Consider the following 16,766-nt stretch of genomic DNA (forward strand, 5'->3'; position numbering starts at 1 on the left):
ACAAAGACAAAGACAAAGACAAAGACAAAGACAAAGACAAAAACAAAAACAAAAACAAAGACAAAGACAAAGACAAGACAACAATTTTTACTCATGTCTTCGCTTGCTTGAATAGACGAACAGAAGAACAAATAAACCGAGATCCAGAACTCAGCTGGACCGCTAATGAATTGTTCTTTCACTTTTCGATGAATGCTCTCAAGCAAACCCCTCAATACAGACAAATAAAACTCCTCATTGACCGTTTGTCCATACATATTATACCAAAATAATAACCAAAATCATTCGAACAGTCTCATGAGAGATGTCGAGCTCTCTTTCCATCATGCCACAATGTACATACAACTCGATATACATCTTAATTCGCTTTAGCGCTACAAAACCGTTAGGTGAACAAAGTTATTATACTTTAAAGCAACATGTTGGGCGGGTATAAAAGTGTAAAAAAACTGGCCCACAGCAAGTGGTAAAAATAGCTATAAAATGGCGCAAAAGTTTTGTCGCCACTAAAACGCCACAGTTGCTTAGCGTCGGCGCCGCCAGCGCGAACCATGGAGCAGCTAATTTTTACTGCTGCACCCCTTCAGGGCAGCAGAGGGTCGCCAATGGTTTTACTGTTAGTACACAATAGACAATGTATAGCACAAATGAAGAATATGCTTCTATATATGGTATATAGAAAGATTAGCTGACGATTCTAATTATAAAGTTAAGTATGTAGTGTTATATAAGTTTAAAGTTTCAGACAAAGATTGAGTTGTAAACGACAAAGACGTAGTTTAATTTAAAGAAGACAGTTTTTAGAGGAAATTCCGAAAATCTGTTGTATTCCATGTCAACTTTTTGTGAGAGGTTACGTATAAACTATCTCATATAATATTAGTCAAGAATCTGAAGTAGATCAAACTGACTAATATTCCTACTAAATTTTGTAGATGGCTTGAGAATCGGACTATGCAAGGGTTCCTACATAATAATGTAGTGTCAAATATCTCCTCGTTGGCTTCGAGAATTTTTTGTAGCGTGTAAAGTTATTTGCTGCAGTTCTATAGTCTGAAGAACCCTCTTCAAAATTCGATAACGATTATCTCACAATACGAAAAACTTTTCGGAAAATTTCGTTTAAGCTCTGCCATAGTTAGTTGTATGGACCATGACATCTAGACGAATATTTATTTCAGAGATAATAAATATTTTTTATTTCGCCTATGTTATATTTCATCATTTTTTATTTTCCGCAGAAAAAACTTGTTCACTCAAAATGCTTTCGCTTTTTTACCCACGCCATCAAGCCACTACCGGAAATCAAGTGTTGCTGCTTGTGGCTTTGCTCGAGCATATCCTTGCGACAGAAGTGCTTTTCAGAGCGACTGTGGCTTTTAGGCGCGCAAAACAACTTGAAAAGGCCGCAAATGGTTACAAGTGCTCAGCGTGAAAGCCGGCACTAACACTATTGCCACGGCTGTTGCCAACCCACTGTCAGCGTAAAAGCCACAAATATAGATAAATTGTATGACTAAAATACATGGCGCTGTATCTCACACATACATATTATATGTACACTTACATGTTCGTTTACATTTTCACAAAATATTTAAAGAAATATTATTTTAGTACATATGTACATACATACTTGTAGTAATGGTAGTTGGCAAGCTAATGGTCAAGGTCGAGCGCACTTTGATCCTTTCAAGTGAACAACGCAATAGGCTTGAAGTATATGAGTTAAAATGAGTACACAAGCCAAATGTTGTATGTGTAACAAAAGTGCATATCAAATTGCCAATGCAATACATACAATTAAGCACAAATTTGTATACACAAAACACATGAACCTACTTCATATTCTGAATCTCTTCTGGCTGGTCATTTGCTAACCTCGCTTACTATCAACATACGTGACATTAATTTAGATTATCTGCAGATCTTGACACAATGAGTTATGAATATTTCAATAACTCAAGTTGGTAATTATTGTGACAGCTGCAAAAGTTCTCGGCTACGTACTATATATCAAGTGGATATCAAAAAAAATATATATATATTGAAAAGAACACAAGTCCGAAATGTTGACGTTTATGAGCTTTTAAAAATTAGTGTCACAAATTCAGTATCAGTTTCATTGTACAACGCACTAGAAGTGTTTGTATTCACAGAGAGTGTCAAAACGAATAAAACCGTTGATTTGTGCGTAAAGGTAATGTTAAGTTAGGTATAGCAATATAATATTAAAAAGCTATTAAATTCCGCGAAGCTTTCATGAAGCTTTCATTTCAAAAAGTAACGTTAAGTACTATAATTATATTAATAAAATTAATGAAAGCTATGAAAGTAGCATATTTAATAGGTATACAATTCCATTAAGCTTTCATGTGAGCTTTGATTTAAAAGTGTCGTCTACGTTATTGGAATTAATAAAGGCTTTCATATCAAAGCGGCAAATATTGTCTGTTATTATAATATAAAAAATATATAGTAAATTACATAAATATTTCACGTAAGCTTTCATTATAAAAAGCACTGCTAAATGATGCCAGAAATATGCAATGTAAAGAGATATAATAATAATGCAAGCTCTACTTTCTTCCTCTGTATGGAAATAATATAATTATAATAAAGTTCCATTCAGCTTTCAAGAGTTAAGTGCCAATATTGAAATATTACAGTTTTTGTAAGCTTTCGCTGGGTCTTGTCTGGGAATAAAATGTGTGTGTGTCTTCTTTTAGAAGCCATGGTTATAGTTTTTGTTCAGCAACTTAGCAGAATTCGATTGCGCAAAGTCGCAACAAAGTTATGAGAATATAATTCAACACCATAGGTAGTTTTGTTCAGTCATTATGAGTTCTGGTCTTATAGGTCCATGCGTTATTCTCTTGAATGCGTATTTATGTGCGTGAAATTACATTTATACTAATTAAAAATATTTTGGAACGATGCTTCTTTGAATATAGGTAACTCTTAGTTATTTTCATAAATCTATTTATTCAGAAAATGTCTACAGATAGAACTTAAAGCGACAACCCTCTATGTCGGTATAGTCAAAGGCATGATAAAATTACTACTTGTATTATTAATATCTATTTTAGTATTTTATAAAAATCAAAAAGAAAGTATTAAATAATTTTTCTACTTGATTTGACAGGAATTTGAAAAAAAATTTAAAATCATAACTGCTTGTGTCGATCCAGTTCCATTATGAGCGTCTCACGGTGAGGGTTAATAATTCTTGGAGTATTAAAGGGTTACATCAAATTTTTAAGTTCGGAATTTTTTTTTTTTGTCAATTTTTTCTGGAGAGGTTTTTTATTGAACATACTATATAAATAAAAGATATGAACATTTAGCGAATTTAACGTATTCTAAGAATTCACGTCTTCCTGTAGAAGATCTCCTGAATGTCCTCCACAAAAAACAGGTAATGATTGAAGAAATAGTCAAAAATGCCGGCTTCCCAACAAAAAAAAAATATGTTTTTGCATGAACATTTACACTTTAAAGAGGCTTAAAAATCTAAATTTTTATCAAAAACGTTATTCTTTCGATCATTACCTGACAAAAGTATCCTGTTAAAATTTCAAGTCAATCGGTCTACCCGTTTCGGAGAAATATTCCTCAGCTGCTTTAAACGTCGTTACGAGGAAAACGCGATTAAAGATTTGGCTACTCCGAATTACAGTTCCGTACAGTACAGTACAAAATGGAGGTTTCATAAAATTTCTATCCAAATTTTAAGAAAAATCACAACATATAATTGTTTAAAAAAATAAATAAGAAATAGGTCTCATCGTTCAACAAAAAAACGAAACCGTCGGATCTTTTTGGAACTTTTCAAGAGCCCATAAAGTGAAGCGACGTTGCCTAATACGGTCGAGTGGTTTCAATTCTTGCACAAGCTGTATTTTGTCGGTCAGTTCGAGTTGCTGCGGACGACGCCGAATCTACCCTCTACAGGTGCGCTCCCAACTACGGCTGCTATATTTTCTTCACTGTGTGCTGAAAATAGTCTATTCGGTTCAATATTATCCAATAATGAATGTTGGGTCTCAAGATGGATGCTGGTTTTGCAAATATCGTGAATTTTCGTAATAAATTTGAATGATTTGTAAATTTGTAAAAGTTGTTCAGGGGTAGGTCTTTCCACGATGAATGCCAAACAATACGAAATAAAAATAACATGACTGCTTGACACGACTCACGCGTGATCTGTCAAAACAAAGGCTATGGTTAGGACACACACAGGGAACGAGACAAATGTGTTTTCTTAAGCAACTTACGTACTGCAGTCTTCAGAACCAACAAGAACACACAAGTTAAATGTAGAAGAGTTACCTATAAGTGCCACGATAAAACCCAAATGGCAACAGAAAGTGTATTTCAGTAATAAATATGTAAATAATTATAATACATCGGAAAGGAAAGAGTTAAAAAACTGGAAATTACAACTGCATTAAGTTAAAATAACAATAACACATAAAGAGCAGCGATATAGCTCGGTGGTGCAGCAGTAATGCGTTTTACTTCAATATCCGCCGAAAAGATAATTTTCTCCATAAAATAACGCTTTCTGTGGATGAAGGAAGCTAACAGCTTTTGCCGTTAATATAAGTACGATAAATTATTTGAAGACTTGCAAATGAAGGACTAAGCTGACTAAAACAACTGCATTTTTAATAGCGTCTGTATATCAAAGAAGCGGGACTTAAGTTACAAAGTGAGTTGATATATCAGCACATAGGATGATCCCTAAACTTAGTGGAGGCTTTATTTCTCGAATAAGATCATGATGATTGTTTCATTCGATCAGTTTTTGTATTAACTAGTGTCCCTTCTTCTTCGGGAGCGGGCTTGAGTGTTCCGCAATAAGTAGAAGTTTTATTTCACGGGATTCCAGGAAATTTTTCTAAAACCACAAGTAACTTAACTCAACACTTGCTGACATCAAAACCATCAGCTCAGCAATTAATAGGTGTATATGTGCTTCTGTACACCACTGTATCTCTACGTACGCATAGAGCTAATGAATTTTGCAACTTTATTTTGAGAGGAAGCAACAATTTCAACTGCTACTTTCTTTGTTGTACAACATTTTCACTTTAAATTTCAGATACATGCAATTGTATATAAGATAAAGCGCAAGTAGATAAAGAGATGGCATATCAGGCATTTTTTACTGTTGTTTTTACAATATCTTGTAATTTTCGTAAATATTTTGCACAGACATATTAAAATATTGTTGCACTGCATTTAATTAAGTGCAGTGTTTTTTTCTTATGTCTCCCGTCATTTAATATTGCAGATATCACGAGTGTACATACATGGGTAATATATGTATATATGTATATATATATATATATATATATATATATATATGTATTAGGATGGGTAAAAACAATGTTTTATTTTTTTGTTATGTACTCTGACAAATTCGTTGAGTATAAGCTCTTAATTGTATCGAGAAGTCCTCCGCCTAGAAGATATTTATTTTTTCGGATAGAAAGATTCGCTCTAAGTTCTTCTTCTTTACTAGCGTAGACACCCCTTACGCGGTTATAGCCGAGTTAACGCGTCAGTTGTGTCTCCTTTTCGTAATGTGGCGCCAAATGGAGATTGCTAGCGAAGACAAATCCTTCTGGTCCTGCTGGTCTTTTTGACGTTTTCTCTTCCGGGTTCCTCATTTTTCTCTACTTTCACCGAGGCTACTGAATTGAAAACCTTCAAAGCTGGAGTGTGTTCTCTTTCATCTGGAAAACATGTCCTAGCACAGTTGACGGGAATGGTTAGGGACTTGTAGAGTTTGGTCTTTGTACGTTGAGAGAGAACTTTACTACTCAATTGCCTACTCCGTCCGAGGTAGTACTTGTTGGCTTTTCAATTCAGATCTCCAGCTCAAATAATTTTCTTCAGGAGCAGATTGAATAAATCGCACGATAGAGAAGGTGACTCTCTCCAAAACCTAGTTTTGTTTCGAACGACTCGAAGAGATACTTCCCGATCCTGACACAGGTTTTTGTATTGCTAAACGTCAGTTTCCACAGCCGTATTGGTTTTGCAGAGATACCAGAGATAGTAGCGGCACAAAGCCAACTCCTTTTCGTGCTGTCATAGCAGCTTTAAAATCGACGAAGAGGTGGTGTGGCGATACACTTTTCACGGGTCTTTCCAAGACGGGCGAATGTCGAATATCTGTTGTTATTGTTATTTTCTAGGCATGAATTCACATTGCTAAGGTATAATCAGTTTGTTGACGACGGGTATAAATCTTTCACAGAATACGCTTATTAGAAGTTTATTTGCGAGGTAGAGGAGGCTTATTCCACAGTAGTAAGCGTAGATTGTGAGGTCTCACTATTTGTGGGTTGGGCAAAGCAGACTTAAATTTTTATCGTTGGGCATGCTTTCGTCTGACCATATTCTTCAAAAAAGCTGAAGCACGCTCCTTATCAGTTTTTCGCCGCCCTATTTGCGGGTAATTGCTATTCGGTCTTCTTTATAGTCGAACAATAAAACGTCTGCTCCAACGTCATCCATTGGGGAATAGGGTTCACTATCTCCAGGTGTTAGTTTTTTGCTGCAATTCAGCAAGCTCGAGATGTCTTTCCGCCATAATTTCCGTATGCTTTCGGCATCAGTCACTAGATCACCACTGGACGTTCCACAAGAGTATGCTCCGGTCTTGAAACCTTCTGTTAATCGCCGCATACGTAGAATTATCGAGCATTCCCCCGTTCGGGCAGCTTGCCAATCTCTTCGTACTAACGAAAACAATGTTTGCCCTAAAGTAATCATACTTCAACCGTATATATTTTAAACGGGCAGGTTTACGAAAATAATCGCATGAAACCATTTTGAAGATCATTAAATTTCCTACAAAATACAAAAAACGAAATAGTGTTGTAAGTATTTGGAGCTATATATGGACATATCTAACCGCTTCTAAAAAAAAATAGACAAATTCAAGGCGGAGGAGAATTAAGCGCTCATAATTGGAAAGCCTCTTTTCGAGGTGTCTCCAACAATTTCTTTAGAGTACCAAGCAAAAAATAAAACATGCGATTTTTGACCCAGCCTAATATGTACACAGTCCGCCTCAGCATGTATTCAGGCTCCCAAGGACATTCATTTCACTCAGCTCTTATTGCCGCACACACTCACACACACATTCTTACATATAAATTAGTATTATTTGTATGTATATATTGCAGCAACTATTTGGTCCGCATGAAATGCATGTCCTTGAGCTGCAAACAGCAAGCGGAATCACGCAAACACTGCGTTGACCAACCAACCACAATTCTCAGCAAAAGTAAGCGCTGTCGCTCGGCTGCCAGCATTAAATGTATGTATGTATCGTCACACAGTAAACCACCACAAAAGCATATCAACTCAGTTCGATTTTCGGCTTAAAATAAGCGACTCAACGACAACACTGAAAATGTATCCATTTATGGTCCTGCCGATTTATGTCTGTTATATACTTGTATGTACATACATAAGTATATAGTACTTATGGTAATCGTGTATGGCTACTACTGCATTTGTCCGTTTGCCCAGCAGCCAGCAGCTCATTGTTGCGCTGCGCCACTGCCTAGCCCGTTCGTGGGTCGTCAAAGGCCTTGCTGACCACGACCGCTCACTGCTTTTGCTTTAACCGGCGCCCGCTGATGAAGATATGTAGTGCAAGCTTTATTGTTTAACAGTACAGCGGGTCTTTTGTGCAAAGAGGGAGCAAATATGCTGCGGTAAAAATTGCAATTTTGAAGATAATGCTATGGCCAGAGACAATGGGTTAAAAATATTGCGGAGTCGTCCGATATTTCAATATATATAAATATAGAAGAATTTTTGTACCCTCCTTTTAGTTGTTCCCACTATATTTAAGTTCATTTAAACGGAGTGGTTTCACGTTTTTAACATCAAGGATATAGAAAATATGTGCCACACTCCCCTGAGTTGTGCGCTGAATTTGAAAGGACCAAAACAGCATCGGATGAAAGACCATCTTCTTGACGACTACTGCAAACGTGTTAGGCATGCATCTGAAATGTCCGGATCAATTCGAAAAGTGAGGCTGTTCAGCTGGTTAATATCCACGTTAGATTAAGGGCTAACATCACCGCCATCCAAGAAATACGATGGACAGGACAAAAACTGAGGCAAGTAGGTCCTTGTGGCAATTACTACAGTGGCCATATAAAGGAGCGCTAACTCGGTGTGAGATTCGTGATGGGAGAGAGACTCGGAACGAAAAATACATCGAGCTACCAGACTGTCTCTGGATCTAAAAGAAATCAACCAGACCAATATTGTTGTGATAGGCAGAAGACACGCCTCCAGTATTTCAGACCTGAGTACGGTCCGCGACCATAGCATTGCCTCGGACACTATCTTGTTGCTACAAAGATACGCACCCGCAACCGTGCAGCAAAAAACGCACGTCAATAACCAGAAGGAAGGATCGACGTCGAAAAGCTGCAATCATAACAGACAGCCTAACGATTTTCTAGAGAAAACTTCAGTGGAATATTTATGGTCCTTTGCACATTAGAAAGCCGTTCGATGGAACGATGAGCTGGACGAGTTTTACAATGACATAGTTCAGCGAATTAAGAAACAGTGGCTACGCTGGCTTAGTCATGTCGTCCGTATGGACGAAAATACTTCAGCTCTGAAAGTATGTGACGCAGTTCCCGCCGGGAAAAACAGAGGTAGAGGCAGACCGCCACTCCGTTCGAAAGAGTTAAAGTAGAAAGCGACCTGGCTATACTTGGAATCTGCAATTGGCGCCAAGCTGTGAAAAGGAAGAATGAATGACTTACTAATAAAAAGAAGTGAACAAGAAGAGATCCGCAAAAGCAGAGACGTATGACCGAAAACTGTATCAGAAATCCTTCATATTAAATAGATCTCATGATCTATGTAACAATGGTTTAACGTTTCAATTAGGCAAAGGATTTTCAATTAAAAAATGAAGTATTCTTCCCAAGTTTCAACACAAAACCTAAAAAATTCCCTGATATGTTCGCTAGAGACCACGTGTTGTCCTTGAAAAGTTATTGTCCGATTTTTATCTTAGCTTAGCTACGGCACTTTATATGTTTTCGCTAAACGGACTTTATGGGAGTGTAATCTATAAACATAACCTTCCAATAAACCAACAATTACCGTCGCACTATGTTCGAAAGGATCTACACTATGACTTTTTCGCTTGAGACTTTAGAAAATCACTCCCGAAAAGATCTAATGCGATAAACTCCGAATGTAATACATATATGTGTTGAAAATGTTGTAAATAAAAAGTATAATTCTCACTAAAAACACTGTCTCTCTCTCGGAAATACGAAATTTAGTCAAGCCTTCACAGACTGCCATTTAATAAGTAACTACGAAATAGTTTTAATTTCATCAATTTTGACCCTAAACAAGCCACAGTGCCATGATGTGCTCATCACTGCCACGCTTCACCTCATGCTTTCGCCTCCTACTTTAAACTGATTACAATTTCATTTAAATTTGCATTTAAATAAGCTCAATGGTAAACGAAATGGTCATGAGCTGAGGCAACAGTCGGTGTGTGCATTTACACGTAAACTACGTTAAGGATAATAATCGCTTGCACACACCACTGCATGAGACACCTGTGCATACAGACACATTGGGGGAAGTCGTAGAAAAACCGATGCTCCAAATGAAAAAGTGCACAGATACAATTACCGAGCATACGAATAAGTACGATGAAAATGTGTTATTTCAGCGCATGACCTTGCAGGAAAAATGACTCGGAGGCATGAATGTTTATAAAATTACTACCATATACGATCTTTGCGACCGCTAATAATATTTATTTTGTCGCCTGCAAAGTAATCCTCACCGGATGTATAATAATACACTGATTTTTCCAGTCCTCGAAATACTTTTTGTAAGCCGCTTTTTGGGATGACTTTCGGCTCATTCAGCGAGTTTTGGAACAAGAAAAAATCACACGGAGCCAAATCTGGAGAATACGATGGTATTCATTTCGTTTTTGGCTCCAAATTCTATCACAAACGTGACGCGAAGTGATGCATTTCAATCGTGTAAAATGAGTTGATCTTTCACAATTGTTCTTTCACAATTTCGGCTGTTTTCGTCGGATATTATCACGCAGCTACTTCAGTACGACCAAATATACCTCTATATAGACCATCTGTCCCTCTAGAACAAATTCATGAAGCACTAAACCACGAATATCAATGAGCACACAATGAGCAACACCTTGATTTTTGAGCGACTTTAGCTTGGTTTTTTTTTTTTTTTTGTTTCGGCTCATAGTTTTCCCTCCATTCCAATGTCAAACTCATAAACCCATGCCTCATCGGCAGCTATAATGTTCTCCATGAATGTGGGATCGGAATTCACATGATCAAGCATGTCAAAAGAAACATGTTTACGATACTCTTCTTGAAATAAAGAAAAAAAAATCAGCTTTATCGCGACGAGTCGAGCAAAAACGTGTTTTGTACCCACCGAACTCATATGAACGTACTCGCGAGAGATGTCGAGCTCTCTTTATTTAAAAGCATTTAAAAGAACGAGAAGCTTAAATTTGGTCCTTGTACCCATCTCTAAACTTTCTTTTAGGTATATCGACAGAGTTCGGAAATTGAAAATGTTTTTAGTTTTACTTTTATTACTGCTTTATCTTTGTTTTGCTTTTCACCAACACTTTTGCTTTGAGCGCTGAGCCAATTTTCATTATCCTCCTTGCTGTGTATTTTTTAAGGAAATATATTTATTTTCGCTTTTATTTCAAGGTATTTTCGTATCAACTCTCGATATGTTATTTATTTCGAGTTTTTTTTTTTTTTTTTGCATTTTTCCTTACCATCCATTACTACCAAATGAGTATGCACCTGTATTGGCAATGACCATCATAATAAAAGCTTTATTAACTCGCCCGTTGATAGTGAAAAGCGTATGAGTAAAGCCAGTGTGCAAATGAAAAAATAAACGTTTTCAAAGGCCAACAACAGCACGAATGAAGGGAAAAAGGAAGCAGATGTGCTTGGCAAAGTGCATAAATGCTAAGTGCAGCAGCAGCGGAAGCATCCGTGGCAGCTAAAGCACCGACAGTTAATGACTATATACGCAAAGGTAAATGAGCTCATCACATGTGCGCTGTCACTTCAATTCGACAGCCATCGCGGAGCTTCGTTGTCCTTCAATTTTCAACTGGCATACGTGTGTGTATGTATGTTTGTGTAATTTTCTCAATTAAATGGCCCATGGATGGTCAAGCGGTCCGCAGCTATTGGACGGTTATTAAGCTGCTGCTGATAGACCGTCACTCTCAATCGCGTTTAATGTTTGGTGTTAATTAAATTGTGGAGCTTAAGGGGCGCACCATTTAATGCTGTATTATTTTTGTGAGTTTATATTTGCAGTATGCCTTTCGGGCGCTGCAGTTGATATGCACAAAGAAATTATCAATGGAATTAAATAGCAATATTTGAAAATTATTCAGGCAGCAACTGGTTGAAATCGCCATTGAAATTGAGTTTCGTGACCAAAATCTATCAACGAAATCATAAATTTTCCACTTCAATGCGTTTTTTTTTCTATCAATTCGTGAGACAAGATCACATTAAGATTTCAAGAACTAGTTGTCTTTTATGAACAACTATATGATGACTAGGGATGATGGTGTCGAATGTGTAGAAGTGCACGCAAGTGAGGAAACTTCTCTGAGCGCCATTCACTTGGAAGTGGCCAGAAACGATTCTTTTACTGGATCAAGCAGCTCACGACTTTCGGTCATAGATCATGTGTACTCTGGATAGTCAAAGAACATCCATTTCAAGACGAGCTAAATTGCAAAGGCTAACTATCCCTCCCTAGATTTGTGTGATGGGTTTGAACCCCGCCACGTAAAAAACCCTACCAACGAAAAGGAAATAACAGCCTGTGGTAACAGACCTTGTTTAGATGAAATTAATTTAAGGGCATGCACCTGGAATGTCCTATTGGGAAAGTGCCGCTGCCCAGCATGTGCTCGTAAAAATAAAGTCTGATATCACCGACGTCCAAGAAGTGCTTTTGGACGGGACAAGGACGACACCACTGTTGGAGAGATCGGGTGGAGCAGGACCTGGCTGCACTTGGTATCTCGAATTGGCACCAAATTGCGAAAAGAAGAAAGGACTTCCGATTTGAAAGAGAGGAAGATATGATGACTATGCTGTGTACACCGAAAGTAGTCCTCTTGCTCTATGACACCATAGTCAAGCCCAACAATTGCAAAGAAACTCGAAAGCTATCAATTGGCGGCGCTCATAAGTATGTGTGGTGCACTAAGATACACTCCAACCATGGCACTTAACGCCATCTTGCACATGGGCACTATGGAAAAAGTATGGCTGCGAAAGTTGCTATCCGACTCAGGGAATCTGGGTTCGTAAAAGAACACGTGTCTGAACACTCGGAAAATTTAGACTTCATATCGGTTCAGTTGGATCATGGAGTCGCTAAACCTAACTCTGACGGCTCCTTCTCTGCCCATATACCGAAGAGAAACTATGAGTGGGAAGAGGCCGTTGGAGGGGAATGGCAGTGAGCCTCTTTACGGAAGGTTCAACACTTGTGAGGGAAGGCTGGTGGAAGGGTTTACTGTGAGGACCTCTCTATCAACTCTAGCTTCAGACTTCCTCACTATTGCAGTGTTTCAAACCGGAAGTTGCTGTCATTAGAGTAGCAGTAGATCTTCTACTCCGGAGTGCAGCATCCTTGAGAGAAGTGTCCATTCATTCAATTAGCAAAGCGACGATACTACGATACGATGAACTCATTTATAGTACCTAACCTCGCTAACAATCGCATCGAGGGTCTTTGTGATAAGGCTGATATGGGTGCCTTGCCATAACGGTATCAAAGAAAATTGTAAAGCTGATAAGTTAGCAAAGAAAGGCACTCTAGAACCACTAACGGTAGAATGGGAGCGGGGCGGTGCTCCCGTATCCTCTTGCATTCTACTACTAGATAGCTGGACTTAGCGGTAGCTTGGCCAGCGTTGGGCCAAGATTGGTCGCAGGAGATCTAGTGATATATGTGCTTTCAGTAAGGCTAGCGCACTGACCTATTGGCGTCCATGCTGTAAGGTTAGGAATCTTGCCAGACGCTATTTGCAGCAGCTGCATGGAAAAAGATGAGGTGGAAACAATTCAAAATTCCCTTCTATACAATGCAGGCTTTGGGAGATCGCGACACACTGAACTGGCGGGAGTTGAAATTAAGAGCCTATACAAATTTGTATTGGCTGCTAATCGTTTTTCTAATTTATAAGCTCGAACATAGGAGTTCTTTCTTACTTGCTATAGCCTCACAAAGAACTACATATAGCAGTCCATGTGCGATCTTCGATCAGCCATCTAACCGAACCTAACCTAAACCTTTGAATGAATATAGAATTAATATAACAATTTCTATTGTTTTAGGCCTTTAAGAGTCGCCTAGAATTGCCGTCTTCCACTATATCTTTGCATAACAACAAAAAAAGTTTAAAAATGAACAGATCACAGCTGACTAACTGGTAGCGTGAAAGACTATTACCAGTTCTCTACCCCTTTAGATGTAAACCACACTATCTAAGCGCACTTTTGAAGCTCATTAATGTAGTAACCGTGAACATCGGTGAATAGAAATTACAATTGCTTAAACCAAAAACAATTCTACTCTTTCAGACCTTTGGAAGACCTATTTCAAGTTTAATTTGAGGCATCTCCAATACCTGAACACGTCATTTTGTACAAATCAGAGCAAGCACTTTAGACCAGCAATTACAGCTATGACTCGTTCACGGGGGAGTATACATGGCAGCATTAGTAGAAGGAGCAACAACAGCGACAGTAACAACATGTATGACAACCACTACGGAAATCTATATGGCAATGACGACGACCATGCGAGTTTCATGCAATCAGGCGAGGATTCTTCTAGCCGTGGCACCAGCACAATCACCGGCTCGCTGACCAACTCAACAGCTTCACTACTGACCAACGAACAAGAGCAACAACAACAGTACATACCAGTTGAACGCGACCCATTTGAATTACTGAAACCCCAGGCAATGAAAGCGACAACGTGGCAAGGCTTTAGCCAGCCATGGCGGCAATCTATGGACGGTGCAAGTACACAAATGCAAGCCGCTGCATTTGTTACGCCCAACTCAGGTCAAAAGCTGCCACACTATACGAAATTGCAGTATCGTGGTGATATACGATCAGTCAAAGCCGTTACGTCCACACAAGTGTCACAAGTGGAGCCAGGCACTTTCTATGCAAGCGATTTGGAAACGGTGGAGGAGAAGCTTCAACAGAAGCAACAACAACAACACTTGATACCAATAGCTAAGTCGCACTCAACGGCCTCCAGTATACGACGCATACGACGACCACGTCAATGGGTGGCGCCACTAAAGCGGCTTTCGCGCGCAGAAGAGAATGCGCAGGCAGCGAAGTTTGGCATTTTGCTTAAAGGACGTGCATTCATTTTCGAGTTTCTGCAAGGCTCTTCCATACATGGCTTCATCTATTTGGCGAAAATCGGGCTGAGTATAGTCGAGCGGTAAGTGAACGGGGAAAAGGGCGGGTAAGTAGAATGATTATACGTTTGCAGGATATCATGCTACAGCAAAACGAATGCTTAATTGGATGGCACTCTTTTGAGTGTTATCGTAATTGATTCAGGTTCTGCGCTTATGCCTCGTCAAAGCGTTTGGAACATGCAACGTTCGCATGTGCACTTGAATATTTTTGAACAATTTTTGCTTGAACGTGACCAAAGTGTGGCTCTCATTGGTATCTGCGGTACATAGCGGACTGCACCATCCATAACACTTAATATCATGCTTCATTTAGAACCCGTGGATATCGTCGGCAAGTTGATTGCTGTGAAGACCACTCTCAGTATCAGAAAAGCTAGGTATGTGAAGAGACCCAAAGAGGATCACGATTAAATTCTCTTCTCCTTCAATTGCAACCCTAAAAACTTAGACGTCTACATCACAGAGACTATCGCTGGTGGCTGTTTCTCCACTCATATACCGATAACCGCGTTTAAATTCTCTCCTCCCTCAGTTGCAGCCGTGAAAACTTGGATGTCTACGTCAAATACCGATTGGAGCACTTGTTTCTCTTCTCACACCTCCCGATGATGGATATGTGAACGGAAAGAGGATGCTGTAGGAGAAACGTTAGTAAAGAAGTTTCTGTGCTCACAAGAAATAGCATCAAGCTGCTTCTTCACTTGTCTCTTTTGGGTGTCTGAACATAGCCTAATCGCTGAAAGCTACAAAACCGATGAACTCGAATCCGTACCCCGCTCTCATCAGAGAGTGAAAGAGTAGGAGTTTCGTTGCCAGCGTAAGATGAACCACGGACGTTGCGTGCACTTAGCAGGCGTTGTTAAATTTCCAGCTCCTATGCGACTGCGAAATCCAAGAGAATCGATTGAACTATCTGCTTTTGACAAATTTCATCTTGCTACAAATGTAAGAGAACTTACGAGACAGTGTCAGGTATTCATGCTGGGTGGCTAAAGATTCAGTCGAAGATCTCAACAGTCATGCCATCGGCGAAACAGGATATATGCCGAAACTCAGCTCAAAGCGATTTTTCAATTTTCTGGGGTCTTTATGATCCATATTATAGAAGTTCTAGGTACCGCGACGAAGCGGCGTTATAAGCTGTTGTAGTGAGTTGTTTATTTGAACCTAATATTTTACCTAGGCGTCTAACCTGATCTGGATGGAGTCATGTGTAGAAGTTCACGCAAGTGAAGAAAACTTGGGAATGATCAGAAACGATTCATGCACCTATGGCTCAAGCGACTCACGACTTAAAAGGTGAACCATCTCTCCCCAGGGTTGTGCGCTGGATTTGAAGCCCACCACGTGAAAAACGCTCCCAATGAAAAGTATAACTCGGCTATAATCGCGTAAGTGGTGTCTATGCCAGTAAAGAAGAAGAAAAGTTGATGGTCGTAACAATCATTTATGTGGTCAATTGCACGATTAACTATCCAATTCTATGGAGCACAAGCGCGCTCCTAACACAACCAAGCTTCGGAATTTAAGTAGAAGCTTACACTTCCACTCGAATTTCATCAGCCCACACCAGGGGTGGTGAATTGCATACAATATCTATGCTTGAAACGCCACACACTTTACACTAATTACATCCGTTATAAACCAGCTCTACACTGCCACACAATAGGTTTCGTGCCACTCGCGTAGACTTGCCACTTTGCTTTCTGGGAGCTTTCATAGACAAGTATGTGTGCTGATGTATATATAAAGTATCTAGTTTCCACAGGCGCTAGGCAGATATGGGTCTACATAGATAAGTGCAATAGGTATACTTCTATTTTGCTTGGCAGGCGGCGTGTTTAATCTCATGCGCTTGCTGTAATCCTGTTTGTCATGTCATGTCAGTTTTAAGGATTTATTGCCAAACTCGGCACGCACGCAGAAAAACGGAGCGAAGCAAAAAAAAAAAATCAAAATACTTTAATATACTGACTCTAAAAGCGATGTTTGCTTACATTTTGTGTGTAATTTTATACACAAAATATATTAAAATTGTTAGCTACACTCAAGTCTCGACTGAGTAGGCATACATTTAGGGGGTTAAGCTTGTCTGACTTGCAATTTAGTAACGAAAAATGTCACTGAAGGATAAACATACAAAATGCTATTTAGTATCATCTTGCCACTGATAAGATAACTGGTATTTATT

General features: G+C 39.0%; 1 protein-coding gene across 1 annotated transcript in view; it reads left to right on the top strand.

Moving 5' to 3' along the window:
• The first annotated feature begins 13,885 nt into the window (after window positions 1–13,885).
• Window positions 13,886–16,766, top strand: part of LOC108975079 (sodium channel protein Nach) — a 39,400-nt gene continuing 36,519 nt past the window's right edge. The window contains exon 1 of the mRNA XM_018943349.1: window positions 13,886–14,595. Coding sequence (XP_018798894.1) covers window positions 13,886–14,595 — 710 coding nt within the window. The remainder of the gene's footprint in view (window positions 14,596–16,766) is intronic.

This window comes from Bactrocera latifrons, unplaced genomic scaffold (assembly GCF_001853355.1).
Source record: "Bactrocera latifrons isolate USDA-ARS-PBARC rearing strain unplaced genomic scaffold, ASM185335v1 scaffold_61, whole genome shotgun sequence".
Lineage (NCBI taxonomy): Eukaryota > Metazoa > Arthropoda > Insecta > Diptera > Tephritidae > Bactrocera > Bactrocera latifrons.